Source organism: Arvicanthis niloticus, chromosome 12 (genome assembly GCF_011762505.2).
Source record: "Arvicanthis niloticus isolate mArvNil1 chromosome 12, mArvNil1.pat.X, whole genome shotgun sequence".
Classification (NCBI taxonomy): domain Eukaryota; kingdom Metazoa; phylum Chordata; class Mammalia; order Rodentia; family Muridae; genus Arvicanthis; species Arvicanthis niloticus.
Genome location: NC_047669.1, coordinates 77,429,939 through 77,447,246, shown reverse-complemented (window position 1 = coordinate 77,447,246; position 17,308 = coordinate 77,429,939). Strand labels below are relative to the sequence as shown.

The following is a 17,308-nucleotide window of genomic DNA, read 5'->3' as shown; positions in this document are numbered from 1 at the left end:
CTTTTACTTGCTGAGAATGACTTTGGACTTCTGATCCTCCTTCCTCTGGATACACATCTAGAGGAAGTGTGTGACCATAGCTGGTTTATGCCAGTCTTGGGGACTGAATTCCAGGCTTTGTGTATGAAATTGGGAATGGTATTAATTGAACCAAGTTCCCTGGTTTGGAACTTTTGATTACAATGTGTAGCAGAATATCCAGCCCCTGACCTACTGTTTGTTTCATGGGCGGGGGAGTGGAGTTTAAGGGTTGACTTCACACGTGCTGGGCAAGGGCTCTACCACTGAACCTTCATTTCCTGAACACTCTCTCTTGTGCGGTTGCTGTGGTCAGACTGATTTGCCTCCACTGAGGTGGGTTTTTTGTTTTGTTTTTGAAATTGAGATGAGGCCTTACTTATCCCACACTACGTAGCCAAGGATGCCCTTGAATTTCTGTTCTTGTGTATCCACCTCCTGGGTGCTGGCTTTATAGGCATGCACTATCATCATACATGGTTTTATGAGATGCAGGTGACCCAACCCAGGGGCTCTGCATGTTAGGCACTCCAACTGAGTGATGGAGCTCCCGGCTTCCCACTGATATTTTTATTTTTGAGATTGCATAGTTGCATTATTTTCCTTTCCCTTTCCTCCCTCTAACTCTCCATATACACCTCCTTGATCTTTTAAAATTCCTGGTCTCTTTTTTCATTGTTGTTACTTGCATATATACATACGTTTGTAAATATCGTCTGTCCAGTCTGTGTTACTTGATGCATACATTTATGAAGAGCGTTTGGTATTGAACACGCCTGGTGTCCTCTTCCCTGGAGGAGACTGTTTCTCCCACGCTCTGCAATCCTGAGTTGCCTGTAGTTCTTTGTGTAGAGTTGAGGTCTTGTGGGCTTTCCCAGTCCACTTTGGCATGCCTAGGAAAATTGTGTACGTGGCTCTGTGTATGCACATGGAAGGCAGAGGTGTCTGACGTCTCTCTTTCTTGCCCTCTCTGACCTTTAATATGGGGTCTCTTTTTTTTCTTTTTTTTTTTTTGGTTTTTCAAGACAGGGTTTCTCTGTGTAGCCCTGGGTATCCTGGAACTCACTCTGTAGACCAGGCTGGCCTCGAACTCAGAAATCTGCCTGCCTCTGCCTTCCAAGTGCTGGGGTTAAAGGCGTGCGCCACCACTGCCTGGCTTAAGGTGGGGTCTCTACCTGGGGCTTGCTTTTTTTTTTTTCTTTTGCTAGGCTGGAAGCCTGAAATCCCCAGTTATTCCCCTGGATCCTTTGGAGCTATGATGTCTAGTTCCTGGAATCCAGAGAGGTCTTATGGTTGCACAGCAAGTATTAACTACTGATCTCTCTCTTGTCCTAGGGAAATAACTCTGTGTGGGTGTGTATAGCATGAAGGGCAGAGGACAACTTTCAGGAGCTGGTTTCTTTCCACCTTCACATGGGTCCTGAGAATTGAACTCGGGTTATCAGGCTTGGTAGCAGTCACTGTTACCCACATAACCGTCTCACTGACCCCTTAGGAAAATTCTTAAACTCCTTAGGCCTCAGCCTCCTCATTCTTAAAATATGGGCTAATTCACAACATGCTTGCATTTACCACTTGGCCTTTCATTCAAATTTTTCAATCTCATGCGATGGCTGAACAACCATATGTATCCTATTCTTCAGACCTGTTTTCTTACGTGGTAAAGGGAAGTGCTTGACTCCAGCTAGGGTGGTGCTGGCTCACCTGGGCCTGCTTTCTGCTTGCCACTGACTGGGCTGACCACCCTGGTTGAGGTGGTTCTCCAGTTCTCTGGCTTCTTTGTGTGGTCTGTGAGGTTGGAGCATAAGTGCACGTGATGTAGCTGTTTGGGCCTTGTGTGTTCACCTAGGAAAGGAACGGGCTCCAGGACATATCACAGGCTGGGGATGTGAGAGTAGTCTCTCCACATCACTTGCTGTTGAGATTTTTCTAATCTTGCTAATTTTTTTTTTTTTTTTTTTTTTTTTTTTTTTTTTTTTTTTTTTTTTTTTTTGATAATTGAGTTCTTTGTGCAATCTCTTTGGGGGTAATTCTAGTATTCTAGTATGGCTTCTGTTCACCGTTGTTAGGAACACAGGAAATTCTAGTCTTGTTTGGAGAGTTCTGTCTGGCAGGCATGGGGTGGTAGTGCATTCCTTTTTCTTTTTTCTGGTGGGTATATTATGGATCACTAGGGTCTCTGGACTGAGTTGAAAGGGAACGACAGTCCACCTTGTTAGAAAATTTTGTGTGTTGTGAGTGGGGGCTCAGAAGATGAAGTTGCTTGCTGCCACTTAGCCTGATGGTCCAAGTTCAATTTCTAGGACCAGGAGTAAGGGAGAACCAACTCCTGAAAACTGTCTTTATGCCCCTGTGAAAGCTGTATTCCTGCTGGGGCTGTTTTATCCTCCATCCATCCATCCTTCCTTCCTTCTTTCTTTCCTTCCATCCTTCCTTCCTCATCCAGTGCTGGCACCAACCCAGAGCTCATGCATAGGTAAGTGCTGTGCCACTGAATCACACCAAGCTTTCATGTCTTATGTCCTCATCTCTGATCTCATGTAAGGGTTACCATGCTACCTGCCCATGACTAGAACTTTAACTCCAGACAACGACCAGCATTTGGGATAAAGATTCTTGTATCTGTTTGGGAACTACACTTTACTTTGATAGTGTTAGGAAATGAAACACATTAACTCCTTGATCTATCTAAACCTTTAAAGACACTAGAGGGATAGCTTAGTGGTCAGTCTTCCAGAGGACCCATTAAGTCACAAGGGGATATTTGAGTCAGAGTGTCAAATAAGGTGTTCTAGTTACGCATCTTTAACAACTTAATTTTTCAGTTTATGTGAATGTCTGTTTTGCCAGCTTGTGTGTCTGTGCATCACCTGGAAAGGTCAGAAGAGGGTATTGGGTCCTTTGGAAATGGAGTAATACATGGCTGTGAGCCACCATGTGGTTGTTGGGAATTGAACTCTGGACCTCTGGAAGAGCATTCAGTGCTCTTAACCACTGAGTTATCTCTCCAGGCCCTATCTTTAACACTTTAACTATGGCTTTTATACCTATTGACAGTAGGTTTCCTCGGTACTGCACCAAACCCCATTTTTCATCCTTATGGCTAGAGTTCCAGGGTGTCTTCTTTGATTTACTCTCTCAGGTTTACTAAGTAATATTCTTCTGTATCTTGGTCTCAACTTGCAACCTCTCCTTGATTGGAACTTTTCAGTTTTCCCAATTTCAGTTGGAGACTTTCTGGTCCTGTCCACCAATCACCCCAAATACTTGGACTAAACCTGTTTTAAAGGATCTCATGTATCATGGGCTCTCTTCAAATTTGCCATGCAGATAATCATGTCTTTGACTTTCTGAACCTCTGGCCTCTGCCTGTTTTGGGATTAGTAGATGCTCTGGTTTGGTGATGCCCTGGATCAAACTCAGGCAAGCCACCAACTAAGCGACATCCTCAGCCGGAAGCTAGAGTTCTTTGGTTTTCCCCTTCAGATGTATAAAGTCCTCAGAGGACTGAAAGTTCCGTACCTTTCCCTTAGGCAAGTTGGTTTTTATACGAGTGCCCTAAATATTATTATAGTGCACATTTCCCCTAAAGGATACCAAACTGTTTGATGGGATGGCGGAGTTTACTGTTCCATTTTATCTTACCACTTGGTGTTTGCCAAGTTAGCATTACTCTGAACAGGTGAGGGTCATCTAAGTATTCGTACTTTCCATGTAATTAACGAAAGTCATCACAGATGCTGGAAATGCGTTATTAGCTCATAAAATCCTTGCATTATGGAAGTAGCAGCACAGTTTGCTACAATTTACAGATAAGGCCAGTTGGGACACAGAGGTTAAGTGATTTGCCTAGAATCATACACCTGATAGTTGGAACCAATCTAAGGTCCACTGCCCGGGTGCGACTGGGACACCTCGTTCTGCCCCCACGGGCTGCAGAAGTTATGCACACAAGCAGGCACCAGAATGACTGGCTGATAGAAAGAACGCCTGGGTCACAAGACAGGACTCCTACAAATGACCTTGCTGGGTCAGCCCATCGCAGGGAGGAACAAAAGAATGCGGAGCAACCCAAGTACTGCGCCCTAAGCCTAAGGAAACAGACAGTTGAACCACCCCAGACTCTTTACAAACAACCTAGCCCTCCTGACGGGCGCTCGCTTTCCTGTTGGAAGACTGACTGTCCTTTGGTGTTTCGGAATAAACAGTCGGTCGTCTGAGGTCAGACCTCTTTTTCTGCCTCTATGCTGCCTAATAAATCTAACAATGGCCATGTTTAGTTCTGTTCGCCACCCTACGTCAGAGCTTGTCAGCGCACACTGGACATGATGAAACAGATCCGGTTGGGTCAGGAGCCTAGCGCGGTAATGAGGGGGATTTTTCTGGAACTTTTCCACCTCTCCAACATTAACGATTGACACTTGTGGCCGCAGCCCGCTTCCCACAGCCCCTCTGGAGTCCCCGAGGAACCGCAGATTCCGTCACCCGCACAGGGCATCTTTAACCCTCCGCGGGGCGCGGGGCGGGCAGCTGGGCAGGTGGTGACGCAGCCTCCGCCGTGCCGCGCCGCTCCGGGTGCCGTCGTCCTCCCGCAGAGCTCCTCCCCAGCCTCGGGGTCTTCAGGCCGAGCCCAGGTGACCGACCTCGCAGGCTCCGCCCCGCCCGCTCCGCCCCGCCCGCCCCGCCTCCCGCACTGGCTCGGCTCGCCGCGTCGCCGCCGCCGCCGCCGCCGCACAAAGGCCGGCGGCCGCCTCACCGCGCGCAGGAATCCGGCCACGCGCGCCCTAGCCCCCCGCCCCGCTCCGCGGACGCAGCCCCGACTGGCTCGCCGCCCCTTGCGCTTCACGCCCCCGACGCGCAGGACGCCGAAGCGAGGCCCGCCTCCCGGCGAAGGCGCCATATCCGTGTCGTGCCACGCCGCCGGCTCCCCGCGGGGGGGACTACTTCGCTCCCCGCCCCTCCGTCCCGCGCTACTTCCTGAGGCGGACGCGTCGGTGCGCGGCGCGCACGGCATGGCGGCGGCGGCGCGCGCCTGAGGAGCTGGGGGTACGCCGGCCCGGTCAGGCCTCGGCGCGGCCTACACGGTCCGCTCCGCTCGCTCCCTCGCTCCCGCCCGGCGCCCCGCCATGGCGGAGCCTTCGCCGGCCCGACGTCCGGTGCCTCTCATCGAGTCGGGTAAGAGGCGGCCGCGCGTCCCCTGCCCGGTGCTGCGCGGCCGCCGCTGACCGTCCCTGTCTTCTCCCCGCAGAGCTGTACTTTCTCATCGCCCGCTACCTCTCAGCTGGCCCGTGTCGCCGAGCGGCGCAGGTGAGTGCGGGCCGGCCGGGCGAGCGGGCGAGCGAAACCGGGGGCGAGCGGGGCAGCCGGCGGGGTCTGACCGCGCGTCTTCTCTGCCGCAGGTGCTGGTGCAGGAGCTGGAGCAGTACCAGGTCGGTCCGCCGCCCCCGCGTCCCCGTCCCGGTCCCCGCGTCCCCGTCCCGCCCGGCCTCCCGGCCGTGGTGGTCACCCGGACGCTTTTCCTGTCTCTTTCCAGCTGTTGCCGAAGAGGTTGGACTGGGAGGGAAACGAGCACAACAGGAGCTACGAGGAATTGGTGAGCAGCTCCCGCGTCCTCCGCGCGCCCGCGTCCCCAGCCGGGTCTCTGCTTCCGTGCGAGCGCCGCGGGGCCGCGCCCGGGGGGGTTATCCACGGTGGCCTGGCGGCCCCGGACGCCGGGCCCGACCCCCGAGGGCTCACGGTGGCGGGGTGGGGGCGGATTTGGCAGAAAACGGTCTTGGGGGCGGCGCCGGGCGCAGGCGGGGGCGCCCCTGGCTCGCGGCCGGGCTGGGGCTCCAGGTGCGGCCGCCAGCCACTCAGAGGGGCGCTCTCATCGCTCTCCGTTCCGACTTGTAACTCGAGCTCCCATTGGTCTCTGCTTTTCTGCCCCGCCCAGACCTTCAGACCACTTGTTCCCTAGGAATAGAGTCCTTAGTCTCCGAAGTGGAGAACCGGCCCCTTACTCTTGCCCCCTTGCCTCTGTAGGACCGCACCAAGTTCTGCTTGGTTATTTATGCCAGTGCCATACCTCTGCTTTCCCCGACCCGTGCACTGTATGTTGACTGCCTTAGAACGTTGGCTCACACTTGATCTTGCTGTATGTAGCGGTTCAAGCGTTAAGTTGACATCTGTCATTCACTGTATTTTTTTTTATTTTTTCATTTTTTTTATTTTTTTCTTGAGACAGGGTGACATTACATACCTGTGGCTTGCCTTGAACTTAGGTAGACCAGGCTGGCCTTGAACTCAGATCCTGTTTCCGAGAGCTCGGACTAAAGGTGTGCATGCCTGTCTTTAATATTCTTGAGGAGTGGCAATGTGCAGGTTACATATATTTTCCTTTGCCTTACTCTTCCTACGCTTGCTTTGAGGTTCTAGTGTATAATTCAGTTTTATCCAGTCAGCAGAGGCTTTGGGGATTTGTTTATCGTTAATGGAGCACAGATGTTCCAGGAGAATATCTTTGACAAATCTAAGATAAAAGACTTGTTGACCCACGCTGAGCGTGTTCATTACAGAAGGTTGAGAACAGTGTGCTGGTGATTTTTGACTACATAGGCCTGTTTGGTTTTGACTTGCAGTCCTGCTTCATTCAACCTCGGTGCTGGGATGGGATTACAGGAGAGCTCCTGCGCACTGGCTTCACCATGTGTCCAAGAAGTCAGTCAGGGTGTCTGTCCTGTATCTGAGCAGTTAAGTCTAGACACCTTGAATTTCCAGGGCTAGGGATTTAACAAGAGTGCTCAGTAGTGCAGGGTACTTTGGGCGGGGGTTGCATATCAGATATTTACATTGTGATTCACAATAGTAGTAAAATTACAGTTAAGTAGCAATGAAAGTAACTTTATGGTTGGGGGTCACCACAACGTGAACTGCGTTAAAGGGCGGCATTAGGAATGCTGGTCTAGAGCCTCTACCACTGTCCTTTCCTCAGCCAGGTGTTGGCCATGACAGGTGCAGTTGCTGAATAGAACAAGGTAGCTGGCTTGCTGTTTAATTTGTCTTTTGAAAGTTATTTTTAAGAAGCAAATGCTAACTACTTCCTGTTACTCATAACAATGTGAGTTTACTTCTGGGAACCCCAAGTAGAGGAGGCAGAGAATCTACTTCCACAAGTGGGCCTCTGCTGTCCACACCCTCAAGCCAGGGCACACACGTACAGGCATGCAGTGCCCTTTTCGTCTGTCTGTCTGTCTTTTTTTTTTTTTTTTTTTTTTGGACAGGGTTTCCTCTGTGTAGTTTGTTTTTTTTTTTTCCCCTCCCCCCTGAGAGCCTTCCCCTCTTTTTTCGGTGTTTCTCTTTGTAGCCCTGGCTGTTCTGGAACTTGCTTTGTAGATCAGGTTGGCCTCAGGCTCACATAGATTCACCTGCCTCTGCCTCCCAAGTGCTAGGATGTAAGGTGTGTGCCACTCTGCCTAGCCAAATTTGTTTTCTTAGGTTTGAAATTGTAAAAGGCTTGTAGGATGGGTGCATGCTGGAGTGTGACTCCAAGGTGTCTCCTAGTGCACACGCCTTTTCTACTGGACAGGGACCCTGATTCTAATTTACAGCCCAGGAATGCTCAGCTACTGAGTTGGAGCCCAGCCCCGCAGGGATATACTTTGTAGCCACGCCCCCTTCCCATCTACTTCCTGGTGTTCCTTTGGAAAGTCAGGGAATGAGTAAGTAGTTTGTCTCACAGTTTTACTTATTTGATGGGAAGAGAACCAAAGGTGTTGAGGACATTGCTGTCCTACTGGGGAGAAGTTAAGCTCACATAGATAGGGCATGTGTGCTGTCAGGGTCTGAGAGAACTGTCTTCTGTCTTGACTCAACAGCTCATGCTGCTTGTCACCTGGCTGGTCACTGCTAGGGTATCATTTCCTTCCTTTCCCCTGATGGTTGAGGACAGGGTGCAGGAGTCAGGGTTGGAGGTGGAACTCCAGTGAAAAGCCATTGCTTTTATACTCACTGAGGCCTCTCCCTGGCCCTGAAGTTTTGTTACTCTTTTGTTGAGGATGTATGCGTAGTTTCTAGACTTCAGATATTCTCACTATCTTCAGTGTTTAGATGAGTGCTATTTGAAGCATACACAGAATGGGAATAGTTCCCATTGTCTATATTCATAGATTGCAATTTACCACTTGCTGTGTTTGTTTCCACTTGAGGTATTCCATTCTAATTCCCATCAGTGAAATTTCCCACAGGAACACGGATCCAGGCACAAGCTACTTGTTACTCAGTGATTAATCAGAAAGTTGTGTCGGTGCTCACCCATTGAGCCTCCTGTTGGCCAGTGTCCTCTGACCCCATTGCGTTCCTTTTTAAGTACATTCCATATAGTATTTCTTGTAATTGCTGGAGTGGTGTGTGTGGTAGTCACTGGAGTGCCCAGGCAGGTGTGTGTGTGTCAGAGGACAGGCTCTTTTTAGAGCTGGCTCTTCTTCCAGGGTGGGTCCTGGTGCTTTTACTTGTTGAGCCATCTCTTCTCCTCCTGTAATTTATATTGTGTAAGTTACATTCATTTGGTGTGGGGGAAGGTATTTGAGTGGGTGAGGGCAATTTGGGGGGTGTTGTTCCACCATTGGGTCTCAGGGATTGAACTCGGGTGTTACAAGCTTCACAGTAGTCATCTTTACTCACTGAGCCCTCTTGCCAGCCCCACCTGGAATATTTTGAAGCAGATTCCACACATTTATGTGTATCTTAAGTTCTTACTGTTATGTTGAGATGTTTCACCTAGCTCAGGCTAGCCTTGAACTCCTACTTTTGCCCTGATGAGTTGGGGTCACAGGGGTATGCCACCATGTCTCCATAAAAGGACCTTTTCGTTTCAAAGGATACAGCCCAGGTTCAGCTTTTAGCACAGCCAAAATGGAACTTCCTGAGTGCCTGTATCACAGCTTCTGTGTGGATGTTTTCTTTGGTTCTCCAAATGCTTTCATAACATTTCTGCAGGTTGGGTGGCTTAAGGCAGGGTCTCATGTAGCCCAGGCTATCTGGCCTTGAAATATGTAGCTGAGGAATGACCTCTGTCAAGCTTTTGATCTTGTTGCCCCCAAGTATTGGGTTTACTAGTATGCAGCACAATGCTTGGTTTGAATATAATCTTAAATTTTTTTTTTATTAAAATGAATAACTGCAGTCCCCCCTCCAATTTAACAATCTTTAATAGTTATTTTCTATTATAACACTGAAGACAGCGATTAGTCATCTGCCTTTATCTGATTGTTTGCTCACAGTATTTCTCAAGTTCCTTTTCAGTGGCTCTCATCCTTCGATAAGATTCATTTGGTGGGATTTATACATTCTGGATGTCCACAATGGGCACCAAGTCACCTAAATTGAAATCTGTTATGGTGGCTGTAGGCACTAGAAATTAAAAAGCTTTTCAGTTGGTTCTAGTACAGCTGTACAGTGCTGCCTGTGCTGCTTCTCTGACTTGTACTTAGGAACAAGAGCGAGCGCTCTTTCCTCCTAGGGGCTGAGACGAGATGTCCAGCAGCGCTCAGCTCTTCAACAGGCCTGCGGATTCATAGAATTTAATCGGAATCTTCATGCTCTGTAAGTAGTGAGGGAGAGGGGATGGAACTCTCGAGCTGAACATGAGACTTCAGAATGGATAGGTTTGTAAAAGCGAAGGGGAAACTGAGAAAAGGAACAGAGTCTGTCTTGTCTGCAGACAAAGGTGACTGGTTGGCCGATGTGAGCTATGTAGAGAGACTGTCTTGGAACCAGTGAATGTGGGGCTTCAGGAGGGTCTGTCTCCCTCTGCTACAGCTTAGACTGAGTGTTGACATACTGAGTGTTTGTTGTGTATGTGTATGGGTGTGTGTATGCCACAGTGCAAATACAAAGTGTCAGAGGACAACTTGTTGAAGTCAGTCTTCTTCCATGTGTGTTTCCAGCTTTTTCCTTGTTGAACCGTCTCATGGGCCTTGAACAGCATTTTTATATAAGGTAGTATCTTTCTTAACCAGTGAGAGGAAGCAGTTCATTCTTAACAGTGTATTGTCATTAGGAGAATTGATTATCATTACAATTTTGAATGTTTACATAGAACTTTCTCACATGACTGATCGCACAAGGCAGTTCTGGCTGGCTTGTCAGTACTGAGATTAAAAGTGTATTGCCATGATAGGCACATTGTAATTTTTCTTAGACCTTAAATTAGAAATCTTTTATCTGTCTAGTAATTACTTTTTAAGAATTTGGGTGACAGTTCATTGGTTAAGAGAATTGCCTGCTTTTTCGGTAGGACCTGGGTTCTATTCCCATCATCCACAAAGTAATTTACTACTGTCTTTGTCTATTTCCAGTCTTGGGGATCCCATGCTGCCTCCTGCCCTTCAAGGGCACCTGATACATGTGGTACATAGAATATATGCAGGTAGAACACCCATGCACATAAACAAAAATTTTAAATACTGTTCTGTTTTAATTATGTGTACATGAGTGTATGTGCCCACGAGTTTAGGTCCCCACCGAGGCCAGAGATATTGGGTCCTTTGGAGCTGGAGTTACTGGCAGTTATGATCCTGTACAGTGTGGGTGCTGGGAATGGAACTCTGGTCTTTTGCAAGAGTATCATATGCTCTTAACCAATGAGCCATCTTTCTAGCCCTCTTACTAGCTTTTTTTATTCTTTGACAAATTAGTTCATCTCTGCCCCGTTTCTGTGTTGCCTTTCTTTCCTTTATTTGGCATCCTTTCCTTGTGTTTTTCTGTCTCACCTTCTTCCCTTCCTCCAACACAGGGTTGTGTTCTGTAGTCCTGGCCTATCTGGAGCTTTAGATGTAGAACAGGCTAGCCTTGAAACTTTGATTCATCCTCCTTGTGTGTTGGCATTTTAGGTGTGTGCCACTTAACCAGGCCCCTACCAGCTTTGTTCTGTGTAACAGGTCTAATAGCTTATTCTAAAGAAGCGGCTTTAAGATGTGCATGTAGGGACTGAAGAGATGACATATGGGAGTACTTGCTACCCTTCCATAGGGTTTGGGTTAAATCATCTACACCCACCCTGCAGCTCACAACTATCTGTGATTTCAGTTCCAGGGGATCTGATACCCCCACACAGACATACACGCAGGCAGAACACCAATGTTCCAATAAACCTTTTTAAAAGGATGTGCATGTGCAATCAGTACAGCTTACTTTGTAGCTCTGGCTGGTCTGGAACACGGGGATCTGTCTACTTGTGTCTCCTGAATGTTGAGGTTAAAGTCATGAGTATCTGTAAGGTTGCAGCTAGAAATGTCCTCATTTTAATTAATTTACATCTCTAGGGCCTTAAGATAACAAACCATTCGTTATGAATCATCTGAATCAAGGAAGGGTACTTGATTGGGTCACTGAAACAGGATAAGGATAAGAAGCAAGCTTGTGGCTGCTGCTGAGATGGGTGTGTAGGGGCTTGAGAGATGACTCAGACCATCTTAAGACCCTACAAATGTAAATTAATTAAAATGAGGCCCATGGATGTCTCTGGAACTGGGGTAACAGGTGGTTATGAGCTACCATGTGGTTTCCAAAAACTGAACCCAAGTCCTCTGCAAGAGCAGCAAGAAATGCCCTTAACCTTTGAGTTACCTCTTCCGTCCCAAAGGAGGATGCTCTGTAAGCAGTTGAGTATCTGAGTTTGTTTCTGTCGGCCCCAGCTCCCCATTCTGAATCTGGATCTTAACCATGGGCCATATGAATAGGATTGTTTTATTCTTGAGGTGTTGGTGTAGATGGCAGAAACAGCTCTTTCTCCCCCACCCCCACCCCCCCCATTTTGCAGCCTGGGAACTAAGATTTAGGTTATCATAAGTGGTGACAGTTGCATGAAATTTTTATAGCAGTGAAGTCATAAAGGCAGTTCTCTAATAAATGGGTGGTTACAGTGAGATGGAGAGTCTTTGCCATACCTCCAGGTGTTAGCCTTTAGAATGCTGGAATTAGTGTACATCTTTAATCACAGCACTTGGGAAACAGGCAGGCAAATTTCTGAGTTGGAGATCAACTTGGCCCAGGACAGCCAGGGCTACACAGAAACCATGTCTCAAGAAACCAAACCAAAATCCTAAAAGCAGCAAGAAACACAGAAAGCTGGAGTCTGCTCCAGCATTCTAAAAAGGATTTTACCTAACACCGAGAAGACGACTGGGTGAAGTACAGGTGGGCAGTGGTAAATAGCTAGATAGGGACCCAGAGACAGCCCAAGGTGGTTCTGTTCTGGACCTGGACCACTCCAGCTCTCTCAACGGTTTTAAGCGGTCCGTCAGCTTTGTACTGTGTTGAACATAGTGTGGCTGTGTTTGGGTACTTCAGTTTGCACTGAACTTTGTTGTATAAAAGGGGACAGACAGATGGTGTGGTGATATATTCACCTCAGTAAAAAATATACTGTTTCCTCACAGGCTTTAAGTGCAGTGGCTGGGCCTTTGTAGTTTGTAGAACGTTTTGTTCATTGCTGACTTTGCATGCTTTGAGGGTAAAAGCAAGACTTTAGGATTTGGGCATTTGTAACCTTTCTAATGTAGTTCTACTAAAAGGTTTCACATACACGAGTGTATGTATATACATATTTATTTATTTGGAGATAGCATCTCACCGTGTAGCTTTGCCTGTCCTGGAACTCATTATGTAGACCTGGCTGGCCTTGAACTTGGAGATCTGCCTTCCTCTGCCTCCCAAGTGCTAGGATTAAATGCACCTAGCCTGTATGCATGTCTGTAAATACTATTTTATTTATTTTTCACTGGATAGTCCTAGTTATCCTGGAACTTGCTCTGTAGACCAGGCTGGCCTCTGCTTCCTGAGTGCTGGAAATAAAGGTGTGCCACCAGTTTCCAGCCAACACTATTTTATTTTTTGTGTGTATACACTTTTATTTGTGTATGTGCATGTACTCAGTGTCAGCGTGCACGTGCAAGTTAGTGTTAGTATTCTTCTCTGACTACATGGGATCCAGGGATGAAACTTCGGGTGTGAGGGTTGGGGTGAGTACTTTTAACCTGCTGAAGCATTTTGCTGGCCTGGTTTATAGTCTTACAAAAAAAAAAAAAAGACTATAAAAACATTCAGATTTATGTATCTGTGTATTAACAACTGTGCACCACGTGTGCCCACAGAGGCCAGAAGAGGGCACTGGAGTCACGGATGATTGTGAGCCAGCATGTGGGTGCTTGGAACTAAACCTGGGTCCTCTGCACGACCCCCAAATGATCTTAACTGGTGAGCCACCTCTCTTGCCTTCTGTTTAAAACTTTATTCATTTGCTGCTTGTATGTGCATTCACATGTGTGTGCATCCTGTGGCACACATCTCTGCGTGTGGGACCAGGGGATTGATCCCCTGTTACCTCAGGCAAGGACACTTGCTCACCGTATAGCTCTGACCGGGCTGCCCTTGAACTCACACATCATTTGCCTTCGCCTCCTGAGCGTCTGCATCACTACATCCTGCGTGGTTTTTCTTGATTACGATAAATTGGAACACAGCCGGGCGGCGGTGGTGCACGCCTTTAATCCCAGCACTTGGGAGGCAGAGGCAGGCGGATTTCTGTGTTCGAGGCCAGCCTGGTCTACAGAGTGAGTTCCAGGACAGCCAGGGCTACACAGAGAAACCCTGTCTCAAAATAAATAAATAAATAAATAAATAAATAAATAAATACTAAAATAAAATAAAAATAAAAAATAAATTGAAACACATTTTTTTAAATGAAGATTGTAATTTTCAATCTTAGTTAATGTTTTATTTTTATCTTCATTTTCATTTTTGAGACATGGTCTCAGGTAAACCCAGCCGACTTCAGACTGGTTGTTTATGAAGAAGAGTTCCCACTTGTGATCTTACCTGCTGTGCCTCTCAATTGCTGATGGCAGGTGTACACTGTGTGATGCTGCTGTCAAATCCAGCTTCCTGATGATATAATGGGTCAGATATTATGAAGTAGTATGTGGGTCATTTTAATTTATTTTTATTGTCAAGTACTGTTGGGGAAAAAAAAAACCCAAAAGCTGTAACCTATAGAGCCTTTGATTTATCAGATTGGTGCAAAAGGAACTGAGAATGAATTGACCATGAATTATAGATCATAAATTCTAGCAGACATACCTATATTAATCAAAACAGGAACCATTATGCTCAAAACATTAAAAACTTAATTTTATATTTAGATTTCTTTACTTTTGAGGTAAGTTTTTGCTATGTAGACCAGGCTGGAACTCTCTTATCTTCCTTTCTCAGCCTCTGAGTGCTGGGGTTAAAAGGTGTATGCCACCACACCTGGCTAGATTAACTGTTGTATTTTATGTGTTCGGGTGTTTTTCTCCATGTATGTCTGCACTACATGTATACCTGGTGCCCACAGAGTTGAGAAGGGGATGTGAGGTGCCTGGAACTGTAGTTAAAAGATGGTTGGGAGCTGCTGTGGTGCTGTGTGTTGAACCTGGGACCTCTGCAAGAGCAGCCAGTGCTCCTACTGCTGAGGTGTTGAGATACTTGGGAAAGCTGTAGTTGGTTGGCAGGAAGTTGGCTGGTTATGGTTGACAAGGCTAAATTCTTAGTTTAGTGTGTTCAGCTTACAAATGCTGCTGTAGATGTGGGGTTTGTTAGCATGGAGAATTATTGTTTCGTCTCATGAATTTTCTGGGTTCCTCAGATGTGAGTTTCACTGTTGAGAAGGTGGTTGTGGGTCAGACCAGACTGGTGCAGGTTTGGTTTGGAGCTCTTGTTGCCAGTCCACTTTCTATCACAAGTCATTGCAGAAATGGTTCATTTGTCCTCAGGGTGGCAACAGTCCAAAGGTTTCTGTTTTGTTTTTGGAATGTTTTCACCTTGTTTGAAATGTTCAGTGGCCTTTGAAGGTCCCTATAGAGTTCTGCCAACTGCTGTTGTAGTTTAAACATGATAGCTGTCCAGTGTTCTCAGTTGGTTGTTGTTCATTTAATGGCCAGCCTCTGCTTCTCATCTGCAAGGCTCAAGGTTCTTGCTTCCTTTGCAAAACAATACATTTTTTTGAAATTAATTTTTATTTTGTGTGTATGAGTGGTTTGCCTGAATGTATGTACATGAACAAACCTGGTGTCTTTAGAGGTCGGAAAAGTGTGTTTTGTCTGATCTCTTAGAACTGGAGTAGACCGTGGAGAGTATTCTGAGTGCTGGGAACCAAATCCCAGTCCTCGGCAAGAGCAGCCAGTGCTGTCTGATGCTGACCCATCTCTCTGACGCTGCAGAACTTGTACACTTCTGCTACCTGCTGCACCTGCACTATGCCTTAGCATTTTTGATCCAAGTGTGCAGTTGACACTATGGGCGGATGTCTCTGCTTTATGGCCCATTCTGAACTCAAGATGGTTGTGACTGTGGCTATTGTCTAACCCATTTCCATATTATAGAGCAAGTATAGAATAGCAAGCAATAAATCACAAGCAAAGAAGATAACAGAACTACTCACTAAAATCCTATATAACAAAACACATTTATTAGGAATGTATTCCAGGCCGGGCAGTGGTGGCGCACGCCTTTAATCCCAGCACTTGGGAGGCAGAGGCAGGCAGATTTCTGAGTTCGAGGCCAGCCTGGTCTACAGAGTGAGTTCCAGGACAGCCAGAACTACACAGAGAAACCCTGTCTCGAAAAACAAAACAAAACAAAACAAACAAACAAAAAAAAGGAATGTATTCCAGTATAACATTTCCACATTGAAAAGACACCATTAATGTTGTATAACCTAGCATTAAAAACTAGTGTATGTTTTTGGGTTTTAGAGAGTGTTTGGTGTTTTTTGGTACTGAGTGCCTGTGAGAAGTAGCTGTGTTTTGATTTTTTTCAGCTTCTTAATCTAGCCAGCTTCTTAGGGATGTGTCAGATCGGGTATGTGTGCATAGAAGCTAGTGCCTGCAATCCCATCTTAGACATCCGAGGATGAGGGTCTCAAATGGAAGAGATTAGCCTGTCCTTCCATACATAGCATAACCCTGTATCAAAAACAAAATTTGTGTCGTTGTATAGTCATGGTGCTAATGAAGGAGCTTGGTTGTAGATTTTGTGAAGCTCTGAGTTAAATCTTGAGAGTTGTAAACAACACCTCCCCAAACAGGCAGCCCAGCCCGCAGCCTCCAATCCACTACTACAACCTACAGCTGTAATCCCTGCATAGGAGACCTTCAGATTCAAGGCCAGCTGACATGCCAACAAGCTGTAGGCTGGCTAGGCCCAGAGCAAGGCTGCCTTTAAACAGTGGGGGTGTGGTGTTCTAGGCCAGCCAGGCTCAGAGTGAGACTGTCTCTAAAAAAGGACGGGGGTGGGAGGTGTGTGTGCCACATACCTTTAATTCCAAAGGCAGTTGGATCGATGAATTCAAGGCCTGCTATATGTGTATGTGTGTGTACCTATTATACATGTACATACATTTATGTATACATACATACATTTAGTTTTATTTGAGATGCATTCATGTCATTTAATGGTGGGTGTCCCCATATGTTAAGTTACAGTTCTCTTTGTGTTTTGTTTTTGTGGCTTATCTTATTGAAGTATAGTTAACGTTCTGCCTAATGATTCGATTTAGGTGTGGACTTTGATAAAAGTAGAATGTTGTTACACAGTGAAAACAGTGAAGAGTTCTACTGGCACCTTCATACATTCTGATAGTCTCTGACTGCAGTAGCTTGTCTGTTGTAGCTTGTCTGTATATTATTGAAGAGTTTCTTTGTTCTTTGGTATGTTAATGAATGTATGTAATGTCCCAACTTCCCTAGATCCCTCTCCCACTTCTCTCTGACTACCATGATCACCTCTTTGCTGCTTCTTAGTGATCTACTGAGTCTTATTTCATGAGTTTTCAACTTTCGAGTCTTGACCCCCTTTGGGGGTTGCATAATCAGGTATTTACATTATGATTCATAACAGGAGCAACAAAATGACTTTATGATTGGGGCTCACGGTAGCATGAAGAATTGTTAAAGGGCTACAGCATTGGGAAGGTCGAGCATCACTGTTTAACTAGTGCTGCTCACATGTGCAGAGTTGTGGAATCATCTCTTCTGGTCTTTTAAAAAGTGTGTTGTAACCCTGGCTGTTCTGGATCTTGAACATGAGTTCTGCCTTGCAAGTGTGATAATAGGTGTAAGCTGCTGTGCTTAGCTTAATAATTTGTTTTTATTGCTAAATATTATATTGGTATTAGGTATTTATTCATTTGTTTCTAGAAATTGGCTTTTACCTTAATTGAAAAGAAGCTTTTGTATTCATGTACAGCCTGGAGAGGTGACTCAGTGGTCAACAG

The 17,308-nt window shown here is 46.4% G+C and overlaps 1 protein-coding gene across 1 annotated transcript in view; it reads left to right on the top strand.

The window, feature by feature from the left end:
- The first annotated feature begins 5,007 nt into the window (after window positions 1-5,007).
- The window catches only part of Brwd1 (bromodomain and WD repeat domain containing 1), a 90,714-nt gene continuing 78,413 nt past the window's right edge, over window positions 5,008-17,308 (top strand). The window contains exons 1-4 of the mRNA XM_034514781.2: window positions 5,008-5,193; window positions 5,267-5,325; window positions 5,418-5,447; window positions 5,552-5,611. Coding sequence (XP_034370672.1) covers window positions 5,145-5,193; window positions 5,267-5,325; window positions 5,418-5,447; window positions 5,552-5,611 — 198 coding nt within the window. The 5' untranslated portion in view covers window positions 5,008-5,144. The remainder of the gene's footprint in view (window positions 5,194-5,266; window positions 5,326-5,417; window positions 5,448-5,551; window positions 5,612-17,308) is intronic.